The following is a 13896-nucleotide window of genomic DNA, read 5'->3' on the forward strand; positions in this document are numbered from 1 at the left end:
GAGGCGCCCCGGGGCCGGCGGCCCGGCGGTGGGGGAGGGCGGCCGCGCGGGCTCGCTCTCGCGCGCAGACCCGCCTCGGCCGCGCACGCGCACTGCGCCTCCCCGGGCGGCCCCGCACGGGTAGGCGCTGCGCACCCGCCGCTGGGGAAGCGCGCACGCGCACGGCCGCTCGGCGCGCTCCGTGCGTGCGTCGGGGAAAGGTTCTCGCTGCGCGTGCGCGCACTTCAGCGCGGCGCGAGCGGGTTCAGGCTGCGGCCGGCTGAGGGAGGGGGACTGCGCTTGCGCGCTGCGCTGAGCCGGGCGGGAGAGCGGCAGGGCGGAGTGTGCGCATGCGCGGAACTCACGTCACCGCCCTCTGCTGCACGGCGGGGTGGGCGTTGCGGCCGTGGTGCCGTTTGCTTCTCGTGTTCCTTCTCTTGCTAATGCTCAGGTTGGAAGCAAGCAAGCAACCAAAAGCACCTGTTTCCTTCTGTCACTGCGTGTGAATCCCTGGCGGCTTTGTAACTTAAATATGTTTTATGCAGGTCCTTGTAGCGTCATGTACTCTGAGTGAAAGCATTCCTAAGTACGATTTCAGGTCCAAGATGAATTTCTGTTTGGAATTACAGGGACATTCATAAGTTTGTGTTTCCCGGCACTCAGAGGAATTCATTGTCAGGGTAGAGCTCTGCCTCGTGAGGCTGTGTGGCTCAGCACTCTCAGTACCTCACGTCTTCTTGATGTCTGCAAATGTTGTAAATGACAACAAATGTGTATTTTTTTTTTCTTTCTGTTGCTGCTTCTCATTTTATATATTTTTTTTCCCAAAATCTTTGAAGCAGTCATGGCAGAACAGATGAGTAGCTGCTGGATACACTTGTTTTTGTTTCTCCAGACAGAGCTGTTAGTACAGGAGCATTCCCTCTTTTCTTGTGATACTCCTTGACACCAGGTATCCTTGGGCTGCCCGGAGAGCTTCCTGATTCCAGGTGCTGGATGGAGTTGTTATGGCCACCCATGGGGCACAGCTGTTCATGAAGCATACAGTTCATAAAGAGAATGCAGTACTGCTTCATAAGCCAACCTGGCATTAATTCTTCTGTGTTCCCCCCTCTCACTCATGCTTGCTCTTATCACAAGAAGGCAAAGATGGTAAATAGTTTTGGGAAAAGTCGCTGAACCGTTGTCTAAAGAAGTTCAGCCATAGAAATAACCTTGATTTCCTCTGATGAGGAGCAAGTGTGACAGGCTGAAATGTGTCAGTAGGGTTGTTCTTCCCGAGGCTCATATTCAGCAGCCTTGAAGAAACTGAAGGGCATTGCAGTACCCATCTTCATTCTTAGTGTTACGAGCTGTAGATCCCCAGGGCCTGGCTTCAGCACTCAGAGTGCATTTATGTCTCCCTAACCACTGCATTTAGAGAAGGGCTTCTACTGGTAATATATTTTTTTTTTCAATTAGTATTCAGTTTAGAAAGGGAACGAAGTCCAGCGTCTTTATCTCGGTGGGCTTATTGTAGATTGAGGAGTGGGAGATTACCGGGATGGAAAGCTGAATGATGTCTGTTGGCTTAGGGCTCATAACAATTGTGAAGGAAATTCAGCAAACCTAGTTTTGTATTTGTTGTAGATTGTTCCCAGCACTGTCACTTAAACATCAACATGCATGCCAAAGCTGCCTCATTTTATTAGCAGAGCAGGCAGATGTTGAATTGTACCAAACACGGCTTTGTTACCCCAAGCTCTTATTGAAGGTTCATGGGCTTTCTCTTTGCATACTGCTCAGCCCTAATTTCACAAATTTCACAGCATTCTTTTCTGAAACAAATTCTCATTTCAGTTTCAATGTGTTGCCCACCAGCTGGACGCCTGGTTTTCCAAAAAACTCCTACGTGTCTTCTCTAAGCTTGACGAGTCAAGATTAAAATTAAATTATGATAAGAATCCATGTGGATTTCTAACGTGGAGTCTGCAGTTCAAGATAAAGGTGAGAAATCTAAACAAACTGGTATACTTTGTAGGTACACAAATTGGGAAACAGAGATTACATCCTTTGGTGTTACAGATTGTCCTGAATAATACCAAATTCATTATGGAGACGTAAGAGCTGCTGATTCCCTTGATACTAATGTGGCTGAATTACTGCTAGGTAACGTCAGCGCTGAAGTTATCTCCAATTTGTGTGTATTTCTACTAACAGTCAGGGAACTCTGATATCAAAGAAAATGTAAGAATTAATATCTTGTTCTGTATAACTAAGAAAACTGATGCTAAACAGGTAATACTTCTCAAAGAAATTAGGAAGTCAAAAGGAGGAAACTAATGACTTGATCAGCAATTACCTTCATATCAGGTGGTTTTCTTCCTCTTGTTCTGTGTAATCTAAGGTCTTTGTGAGAATTTCTGTTTCCTGCCCTGCTATGAACAGCTCACGTGTCACATGAGATTTTGCTAAATATGCAATCCATATAGTTGAGATTTGTGGTTGTTTTTTTTTTTGTTTTTTTTTTTGTTTTTTTTTTTTCTGAAACAGAACCACAAGTAGTGGGAAAGTAACAGACACGGAAGTGTAATGTGGGCCATGCCAATTGCTTTGGGGCCCCAGGTCAAAATTAAATCAGCTCCTCAGAGCCCCACGCTGCCAGAATTCAAGAAGCTTTGGGACGATGCTTTCACACTTGGGATTTGGATTTTGGGGGGGTCCTGCGTGGAGCCAGGGTTTGGGCTCAGTGGTCTGTGTGGGTCCCTTCCAACTCTGCGTACCATGATTCTGTTTTTAGAGGTAGCATAAATCAGGTGGTGACTGAATCATCATGTGCGTCCTCGGGGGAGGTTGGAAGATTGATCTTAATGTTAGAAAGCAGATTTTTATGAGCTTTATTGGTTTGTTATTCAACCAATTCTTTTCAACAGCACAACATTCAAAGCAAGTCACTCCTTTGCCCAGCTTGAAAATAACTAAAATACAGATTCTGGGAGGTGCATAACTCTGGCAAAGCCTGACTTTGGTAGTAATGCACTTGACTGAGAATATAAAGTAAGAATTAGGAACAGAGGTAAAAATGTGATTACAAAATCATCTTTGATTTTTGAGCTGAAAAGAATGCAGTAAATTTTGCTTGTGCTTTTGAACCCTTAATGATTTTCTGTTTGCTCCATTAGATGTTCTGCAAGGACTAGGCCTATTTCTACTCTACTACTTTCCTCTGAAATTTCCAAAAATAGTAATTAAAAGCTTGGTAACTGCTAAGACTTCCCCCATCCACTTTATTGTCCTACAAGATTCTGGTATGGATTCTTCCATTCATTCTGCCTTATTTTGAAGTGAATATTTAACCCAACTTGTGGTGATGGCTTTTTTTTTTTTTTTTCCCCCTCTCCTCCTGAAGCACAAAGTCAGATGTGGGCTATTTCTGGACAGTGGATTGCATCGTCTCAGCTGGCTCCATTTTGTTTAACAAAATAAAGGGCCTATTTTGGAAATGTTGTGGTGGTAGGGCTTTACTTGCTGATTTCAGTAATTCTAATCAGAATAGATAACCAGGGGATTGTATGTTACTGGCTTGCCTAGAGCATATAACTAATGTGAAAATTCACTTTGCTTCTATGGAATCTCTTCTGTATTAATTTGTTTGCAATTTCCAATCTCAGGAATGATTTTAATGTGCCATGAAGCTGCACCTGGTCTAACACAGCCACTGAGCTGCTGCTGAAAAGGTTGCCTTGGCCCTTGGGCCTCCACCATAGCCCCACGTAGCTGTGGCTTCCCAGGCAGGGAGCTGGTCCGTGCTGCCTGTGACCTTTCTGTTTGTTTGTCGTTGTTCTTTGAGTCGGTCTCCAGTTCTGGTCCCTGATCTTTTTGACCTTGCAGCTGCGAAGTGCTGACACAGCAGGAGTACGAATGACCAGCCATAGTAGTGTAGGATTTGCTGAAGCCAGAGTCAGTGGGAACTCCTCATGCCAGACTGCAACCTGCATTCTTCTCTCAGATCATGTATCTCACTTTGGTAGAGGAAGGGACACATCTGCAATATTGCTGCAATGCTCTGTTTTGCCTAATGCTTTTTTTTTTTTCTTTATTTTAAGTGAAAGTGAAAGATTTTGACTTAAATTGGAAGTTCATGGATCTAGCAATACAATGTAATACTTTCTTAGGGAATTCTGTCAGTGGCGTTCCAAACATGTGGTGCTGGACTTGAGTCTGTCTCAAAGGAATGCTGACCGTAACAGTGTTGCTGTTTCAGGGGTTTTTGTTTATTTGTTTTTGAAAGGATGTGAAAGTTTTGGTGAAGGATTGCATAAGGAGAAGATGTCAGTGCTTAACATTATCACAAGCATAAATAAGTGCTTATGCATTCTGCGTTACAATTTGTATTCCAACTTTCAGAGTATCTTCTTTTATTTTTAGATGAATCTGCGTTCTGTATTTACTGTAGAACAGCAAAGGATATTACAGCGTTATTATGAAAATGGAATGACAAATCAAAGTAAAAATTGTTTTCAGCTCATATTGCAGTGTGCACAAGAAACAAAACTGGACTTCAGTGTAGTCAGGGTAAGTACTGAGGCTTTCCAAATTTGTGTGAGTTTGTAAGTTCCTTATTTTTAAGTTATACATGTTCATTCCTTCACACCAAATATCTTCAGAGAACTGGAGTGTCTTCCTGTGTGTCTGTAAGGCAGACTTCATACTTGTATGACGTGTGCATTTGTATCCAGTGAGCCTGTTTATAGACTGAAATGTCATGGCATGATTGCTGTGTTAAGCAGGTGCTTGGTGGCACAAGGAGTGTTTGTTTTGTTGTTGGTTGTGGTTTGTTTTCGTCTTTTTGTTTTTGTCTCTTGTTGATTTCTCTTGTTGGCTGCATTTTTTAAATTAAACTGCAAATGGAATTTCCCTATAGAAACTTAGTGCAGTGTATTGTACCAAAGAAAGGTCGTGTTGGTAGAAAACTATTCTTAAGGTAAAGCAGTTTCTATGACCTGATGTATTTTGGGGAAAAATATCACAGTTTTTCATAGAAAGCGCTGCCACATTGATGTTCCATGTCACACATTATTACTTACAGTGACTACATTGTTTTCTTACAGAAGAATGTCAGTAGTGCTAACAGGAGCTCTTCCAAAGTCTGTGAATCACATGGGAAAGGGAATAAGAATCCTTTTGTGAAACACTGAACAGTAAAATGGCTGTTGTCTTGTAGCAGAAATAGAAATCATGGAGCATAAATTGAAGGAATAACAGTGGTAGTGAAGCTAGCAGTAGGTGCTGCAGCACTGGGCACTGAGGAGGAGAAAGTGAGACCAGTTTAATGCTTCTTGGACGAGCCTGTGATATACAACAGCTGCTTCTGCCCCTTAATTCTTAACTAGATTCCCCTCTCTCAGAATACTCTGGAAATATTCAGGTTACTTTCTCAGCTCAGGATGCTCTGAAAGTCACCCATAAATTCTAACTCACAGATGGAGATTTGTAGCAGGAATCTGTTTGCTGATGGTATAGTTGTGCCTATTTTTCTATTTTTACTCTGATTCAAGGACCCAGAGGAGGCAGCCAGTCTCACCTCTGTTTGCACTCCTCATTCACTTTCCATCTTCCTATTACCATTCCCTTCTCTATTATCCTTACTGCAGTAATGTGTCACAGCCTTTTTCTTTAGTTGTCTTCTTTGCTGAGCCCTTCTTCACGTAACGTAAACTCTTCCTACTTGTGAACTGAAATGGAAACATACCATGTGTCCTGCATTTGTCTTACTTTTTTATGATCTTACCTTTCTCTTCTTCATACTTCTGCTTTTTGCCTCTCAGCAGCGTGCTGTTTTGTTTTTCTGTAAGACTTTTGGTCCAGGATTAGTGCTTCCTTGTATGCTGTCGAACAGAATGAAGTGTAGGTTGCAGCTGACGCTTGCAGATGTAAGAGGAACACAAATTTCCTAAATGTATATTATAATTCAAATTTCATAACTCTATAAATAAACTAATTCATTTCCCAAGTGAGGATTTCTGTAACCCTGTCCCAGAGAACTGCATCTGGTTTTCCTAATCTCAAGGTGTGTTATGATTTGGTGGGAACATATGCAGGTTTTATCACTGTGAGGCATACAAAATGTCTCTCCCTTTCAAAATTAGGAAACTTGGAAGATTGCTTCTAGGACAATCCTCTACCCTCTTCAAATTTAATGGAAATGTTGAACCATGCAGGGTTTGAATGGCGTGGTTTTGTTGATTAATATTAGTATATTTTTACTGTTGGTTGGCTTTGCAGTAAGTATGAGCAGGTATGACTTGTTAAAGTGCAGATGTTCTCCAGCTTTCAATCTTCATAGCTGTTATCACCAAGTGCTGAGGAGCACTGATCTGGGTGGTAGTGTGTGGTTCTCCCCTCAGTACAACAGTAAATGTGACTGTAACAGAACACAGAGCTTCGTTGTTCTTCCATATCTCTTGAAGCAGATCCTGAGAACATCTTGTTGTCATATTTAGGGTGGAACTGGTTAAAACTAAAAAACAGTAGCACTCAGCCACTCGGCGTGTGTATAGGTTATGGGACAGTCTGAAGTTCAGGGGGATGTCTCTTTCCCTGGATCAAAATGTGCAGTATCCCTAATAATAATTTCTGATTTAAAAGTTTGCTGACTGAGAAGAAATAATGAAAAATAAATTTGATCTTCTAAAATTGTTTTAAGCAATAAAAGGAAATAATTTGAGACTTGCAGCTCTAATTTCATGTATTTAAATTTGGTTCTGTGAAGCAGAATTCTAAAACAAGTAACTGAGATTTGATTGATGTAATAAATCATGCTTCAAATTAGGCACTTCATAAAATTGGATGAGGAACATGAGTAGAATGGATCAGGAATTTCACAGAATCAAAGAATTGTAGGGGTTGGAAGGGACCTCCAGAGATCATCGAGTCCAACCCCCCAAGATATCAAGATATTTGTTTAAAACAGGGGAGTGTATTTTGCTCTAGAACATCTCTTTACTTCCCCAATAGAAACGGGAATGTTTTTAAGTTGAGGGAGGGGAGATTTAGGTTGGATTTAGGGGGAAGCTCTTTACAGAGAGAGTGGTGAGGTGCTGGAACAGCTGTCCAGAGAGGTTTTGGATGCCCCACCCCTGGAGGTGTTCAAGGCCAGATTGGATGGGGCCCTGGGCAGCCTGGTCTGGCATTAAATGGGGAGGTTGGTGGCCCTGCATGTGGCAGGGGGTTGGAGATTCATGATCCTTGAGGTCCCTCCCAACCCTGGCCATTCTGTGATTCTGTGAACAGGTGTTAATGTATGAAGAAATCTTGCCTTCTTCCACGTGATGAAGTGGAAATCTGAGAAAGGTACTCAGTGCTGTTACCTTGTAGTGGGATGAAGTGGTTTGTTGATTAAATCAACTTGTTTCGGCTGCTCAGTGCTGAGATGTGCTGCACATGTAAAACCAAACCAAGGCACATGATAACCAGAGTGGTACAGATGACTGTTTATCTATGTATAATAACCAGCAGAAGCTGATGCTAAAGGATTATTTCTTTTAAGTTCTTTGGCCCTTATGTCTGCTTACTTATACTGTCACATTCAGCACAAACATACTGTGGTGAAAGAATGAAGCAAGTCCTGCCCTGCTGATCATGTAGGTTTCCAGGAGCAGTTAAATGGTGCTTATGCTTCTAGTGTTAGAGCTGATGATTCCACCAGGTTGATTCTCTTTATCTTGGAGCACTGAATTAATATTTCCCCTTAAGTTCCTTTAGCTGTACCTTAGTTTGTTACTTGCATGACAAACTTTCCTCTGTGTTCCTCATGTTTCCTCATGTGCAAGAACTTCTTTACAGTGAGGTGACGGAGCACTGGAACAGGCTGCCCAGGGAGGTGGTGGAGTCTCCTTCTCTGGAGATGTTGAAGACCTGCCTGGATGCCTACCTGTGCGACCTGGTGTAGGGAACCTGCTTTGGCAGGGGGTTGGACTCGATGATCTCTGGAGGTCCCTTCCAACCCCTACAATTCTGTGATTCTGTGTTTAGAACATCAGGATCTTGTGCTCAACTCTTATAGCAGAGGAAGAATTACCTACTTGAAAAATGTATCTATGTATGGTCATTGTCACTTTCAGAAATGCCCATCATAGCAAACTTCTGTTGCAGTCTAACCCCAGTACTAATCTTGTCTTGTGCAGCTGGCAGAAGAGGAATTACTCTGTAGGTTTAAATATTTTACAAAAGTGTTTTATCAGAAGGAGTTGTTCCTGTTCTTCTCTTCTTCCTCTTAACCTGAATTCAAGAAGTAATGGTTTCTGTTCAAGGCAGTTCTGAGAGTTGTGTCTGTCCATTACTTGGTTACAGAATCTTCCTTCTTTTAGAAGTAAATCTAGGTGTATATCTCAGTGAAGGTTTGGCACCCCAAAGTGCTAAATATAATAACTGATATTTAGGGAAAATAGTGATGGGGTGCCAGTGGAATTAATCTTAAGGATAGCCTTGGGATAGAAGGCATGATACAGTCTCAGGGATTCTGAGAAACTGGAGATTTGAAGTCAAGATGGCTTCTCATGTGTATTCCTGTGTGAGTCCCAAGCTTGAGAGACATGGATTTCTACCTTGAGTTGTTCAGAATCTGCGTAACACTAAATGATTTATGGTCATTTCAACACTTAACACTTTATCAGTTCTGCTTTAAAACTGAAGTTGGCTAATGTTTTCTGCTTACTTACTGCATGTGTTTGTTATTGTTTGCAGACCTGGGTTGGCAATAAAAGAAGGAAGATGAGCAGCAAGAGTGCTGTAGAATCTGGAGGTGCTCCCCCAGGGGCTGCCCCTGCTGCTCCCTCGGTACCGCCAGAAGCAGCAGTTAGAAATGTGGTAAATATTGCTCGGTCCCAAAGTCAGCAGTCTTCTTGGACCTCTTCTAATAACGATGTAATAGTTACTGGTATATACAGTCCTGCTAGTTCATCCAGTAGGCAGGGATCCACCAAGCAAACAAGTGCTTCAATGGCAGAAATACATAAAACCTCTATTCCAAGACTACCAGGAAAAAGTGACTCAGACTTTCAGCAGCAGCACATCCCTATAGGGCGACAAATACCACACTGTAAAAATGCCTCACTATTAGTAGGGGAAAAAACGATTATTTTATCTAGACAAACAAGTGTACTGAATTCTGCGAACTCCATTTATAGTCACACAAAAAAAAGCTATGGTGGTTCATCAGTCCAAACTGCAGAGTTGGTGTTACCTCAGAAACCAATGATATGCCACAGACCCTGCAAAGCTGAACTCATGGGATGTCAGAGGTTACAAAAACCAGAACATGCAGCCCTTGCATCGCATGTGCCCCCTGGACAAAGGGCTAACACTAGGGACCCTTCTTGTAGCACACAAAACCTGGAAATCCGCGAGGTGTTTTCTCTGGCGGTTACAGATCAACCTCAAAGAATTGTGGGAGGAAGTACAGCACAGAAGCACTGCTCAGTGGAAGGCAGCTCTCTGTCCATTGCGATGGAAACTGGAGATGTGGATGATGAATATGCTAGAGAAGAAGAACTAGCATCCATGGGAGCACAAATACAAAACTATTCAAGATACTGTGAAAGTAGCAGTTCTGTTCGAGTGGAGAACCAAAGTGCAGCCTTATCTGGGCCAGGAAGAAATGTGAGCTGTAGTTCTCAGATGGTGAATGCCAGGGACGTGCCTGACAGTATGCTGTATCACAGCAGAGACTACCACTTGCCTGCACGGACCTCATTACATACATCCAGTACATTATATAACACTGCTAATACATCAAGAAGTACTTTTTCTCCTCATTTTACATCTTCAAATCAACTGAGGCTGTCACAAAACCAAAATAATTACCAGGTAATCTGTCAATTATCTGTCTGCAAATCTTGAAGACAAGGTCGTTGATAATTACTGTTATCTTTGGAATTTGTTAGCTAATAAGTGGTAGGTTTGTATTTCTGTAAGCTGTGCTCCATTTATGTCTTTCAACAGAGGTAATTCCTTATTAAAAGTGAAGGTAGGACTGTGGTATGGTAGCACTTTTATCTGGGTAGCTGAGCCTGTGGCTGCAGTGGCTTGTCACATACTGAAGGGCAGCGTGGGCTTTGTGTATTCAGTAGATAAACTTTGTTTACATGGGGATCATACCTGCAATTGCTGATACGTGCTAAAGCCCTGTGTCCTGACTTGGCGTACCGGTGCATGTCACAGCTGTACCCTTTGGTTCTCTGCAGACATACTTTGCATGTGGCACAGGGCAGAACATGGGATCACACCCTCATCCATGTGCTGTACAGTTGCTTGCCCTTATTAATGTCAGGTTGGATTAGCTCTTCCATCAATGTCTTATGACTGACAGGCTGTGGTATTACTCATTGCTTTTGCATGCTATTTCTGTTTTAATTTATCCTGAAGATGAGCCATACAAAAAAACATCTTTTAATGTGTGTTGTTCACCAGTATAGGGAATAATAGGATATATGGTGGTTTTTCTGTCTTTTTTTTTTTTCCCCCTCTTCTTTCCAACTTGTCCCTGTATCCTGTCAGAGTTTGAAAGAAAAGGTTTTTTGAGTCTTTAAGTGCCCCTTCTCACCAGAAATCACAACTATTCTGGGCTGGATTCTGTGCAGTAGAGAAAAGTTTCACTTACTGGAATGCAGTATGGATACATCCAGCTGTGTGCTCTCAGCGCTTTATTTCACTTTTGAAAACCTGTCAGTATGTTTTTCTCTTTCTTTCTTTCTTTTCAAATTTCATTAGAAATTAAAAAAACAACAACAACAAAACAACTTGGATTTGGAATACTTTGGGGTAGGGCCTGAATCTCTTTATAGATTAAATGCCACCTATCATGAACCATTCTGTCTGGCCATGTAGTATGGTATAAATCAGATCAGGGATGTCTCTGTAACTTACTTTATTGGTGTCTCTTTGATGCTTTTGTCCTCTGTTACAATGATGTACCTATTTTTTGGTAAGTGAGGAATTCTTTACAGCATTTGACTTCCATGTGACTCTTTCACAAACCCTTTGCCCTTTGGATTTAGGAATATACCTCGGATTCAGAAAATCTTATCTCCTGTGGCATCCTTTGCCCTTACGCACTCTTAAACCTTGAAAGAACTGGGAAGGTTGCTGTTAATGCATTTGTTGCTGTAGCAATCCACTCTGTGAAATATTAAGATGGCACTTTTCAGTATTAGAATTTATAGGGGAAGATAAAAGCTGTGGTCTTAAGGCATGTCATGGTTCTGTAGAAACTGCAGAGGAAAAGTGTCCTACAAGCTGGACGGATCCTGTACTGCCTTGAAGGAATGGTGGCTCTGACTTCTGATCACTGTATTCCTTGCTGAGATTTAGAGCACGTTTCAGAGCAGCGCCAACAGTGAAAACCCTTAAACGCAGGGATATCTTCCTCAATTTGAAAACAGATTAAACTTGAGTTATGTGATTGTGAGAGTAGTTAAACATCCAAGCAGATGCTTCTTCAAAGGTAGGAACGTGTGATGTTGTTTTGATGAAGTGATTACTGCTGTATGTTGGTGGGGCATCTAATCAGCAATTAGTTGTAGCTTTCTTACTGGTTCAGTTAATCAAATTCATCTTAGTGTAAACTGGAAATAAATTTAATAAAATGATTGATTTTAATGCCTGAGCAGTTTTGCTAAGCAAATTGTTCAACCTACTAACTTTTGTTAGTTTGGTGCTGAGCTTATTGAGCAGGAGAGGCTGTACTTACTGGTCCTCGGGGCTGAGTAGGGATTTATCCTTAGTTTCCTTCCCCAGCCCTACAAAAACGTTGTTGAAAGTATGTATGTTGTTTGTTTGTTTGTTTTAATTACTTTGTTATACACACTGAAGCACTGATCTAATTTAGCCCCATACTCTTCTAGGGAAAGTTCAAAATCTTGCAGCAAGGATGGCAGAGTAGTATATATAGATATATAGATAGTACTTATTTCTTTATTACTAAGGTTCACTTTAAGGATGCTTGCAGAGGTGTGATCAGAGAGAGCATGTGGGAATGCTGGGGAGAGCAGCAGGGAGCAGGCTGCAGGAGCACTGCCTGCCACCTCCGCTTCCACAGGACATGCAGCAGCTCAGGGTGGTGGGGGCTGCTGAATGGTCCCAGTGCTGAGAGTTCAGGACAGGGAATCCACAGGTGAACTGGGAAAAGGCTGTGCAGGGACCTTGTACTGCATAACCACTTTTAGTGCCATTTCAGATTTCAGTGTATGTTTCCATGTATGTTGTCTTTCAGATAGTTACACTGAAGTACTGTATTTGACATCAGATCTGTCAGAACTAGTGTGTGTGTGCCTTCCACTTAACTGTTACAGAAAAGCACTGTTTTCTGAAGCTCCACTTGAAATTTGTTGCTCTTCTGAGGTATAAGAATACACACTAGTGTTACATGTGATCCAAATCAGCTTCGCATCGTAGTTAATTTAGCAAGGGAAAAAACACAGAACGACTGAACAGGGAAGTCTCAGAAAAGCCAACTGTATGACTATGGAATGCACTGCTGTTGTGTGGGACAGCAAATCTTAATAGTTGTAACTTGGTTCTAAAATGTGTGCTACTAAGAAATGAATAATTTAGATATGAAAGCTGGTGCAGACTTCCTTTTAGGAGGGAAAGGTGTTTAATTCTAGCTCTCTTCCTCAACCTTCCTTGTGCTGTAATGAGAGCCTGCCATTAGGTAACCCTCAGCACTCAGCTAAAAGCTTGGAGAATGAAGATATTGGACAACAGACAAACTGTACCAGCTATTCTGTATTCAGTCAGACCCATGCTGAAAGATTCATTATTAGAGTATTTCCCTAATACAAAAACTTTAGTGTACTTGATAGAGTCATCAGGAGGAGATTTGTCTTCCTCATGTACAGCATGTGTAATGACATGAGATTGATTAATCTCTCGAGCTGTGTTTATTCTCTGAAGCATTGCTCGTCTGTAGCAGAAGCTGACATGGAATCCTAAATAAGCCTAAAATATTCCAGGCTATAAAACATTGCACATGTCCAGGGAAAATAGTACAAGATTTTATTTTGTTTTGTAACAAGTCTGACGTCTAGGAATGATGGAGGAGTGATGAGAATCAAGGAAGCTAGCCTTCACCTTCATACCCATTCCTCTTCCTTCATTAGCCTCATGTCCCTAGTTTTTCTCCTACTCTGCAAATTCTTGGTATTTGACATTGAAGAATTCAGTTACTGATGCCTTGGTGGATTTTGTTTTTTTTCTATTCTGAAGGTTTAACTGCCATAATTGGAAAATAGAACAGTGCTGTTAAACATGAGGCCCGGGACTAACTCTGGTCTGCTTAATCTTTCAAGCTTTGTGCAGTTATGAGATGTAAACATGTATTCTGAACTGTAAGTTTTGAGACAGCAAAAGTTCATAAGTATCTGAATTGCCGTTGTGTTGTCACTCTCATGTGAGGAAGCAGTTCTGTTTTTAGTCCTGTAACAGTAATGCTAAGTGCGGCTTCGCTTTGCTTCTTAATCTCAGTTTATCTTAAATGTTGTTATCAGGACCAAATGCACAGTATCGAAGTCTTCTGGAAGTTGCTTGCTGTTTGTTATCATAGCAACCTAAGCTGCTGTTGTTTTCTGTTCTGTTTTCCCCTTCTTTACAGATTTCAGGAAACCTTACTGTGCCTTGGATTACAGGTTGTTCCAGGAAAAGAGCAGTAAGTATATTTCCATTCAAGTATCTAATACATCAGGTACAGGAATGAGACACTTTATCTAAATGTATTCTTGGAAATATCAAGTCCTGTTGTTGTACATTCCATCTTTTCTTTTTTTTTCCTTCCATGTACAAGTTTTCTTGAGACTGTAGCCTTTTTCTGGAAGGCACCGTCCCACTATCATTTAATGACCTTTTCAAACATCAAGCAGGCAGTCAGTGCCCTCGAGTACA

General features: G+C 41.8%; 1 protein-coding gene across 2 annotated transcripts in view; it reads left to right on the top strand.

The window, feature by feature from the left end:
• Positions 1-13896, top strand: part of HDX (highly divergent homeobox) — a 36118-nt gene that overhangs the window by 156 nt on the left and 22066 nt on the right. For both annotated transcript variants that reach the window (XM_042825291.1, XM_042825292.1), the window contains exons 2-5: positions 1819-1965; positions 4387-4533; positions 8704-9825; positions 13610-13663. In XM_042825291.1, the coding sequence (XP_042681225.1) occupies positions 4387-4533; positions 8704-9825; positions 13610-13663 (1323 nt within the window). In that variant the 5' untranslated portion in view covers positions 1819-1965. The remainder of the gene's footprint in view (positions 1-1818; positions 1966-4386; positions 4534-8703; positions 9826-13609; positions 13664-13896) is intronic.

The sequence above is a fragment of the Centrocercus urophasianus genome, unplaced genomic scaffold (genome assembly GCF_019232065.1).
Source record: "Centrocercus urophasianus isolate 14NV4802_14NV808 unplaced genomic scaffold, USGS_Curo_1.0 seq_24, whole genome shotgun sequence".
NCBI lineage: Eukaryota > Metazoa > Chordata > Aves > Galliformes > Phasianidae > Centrocercus > Centrocercus urophasianus.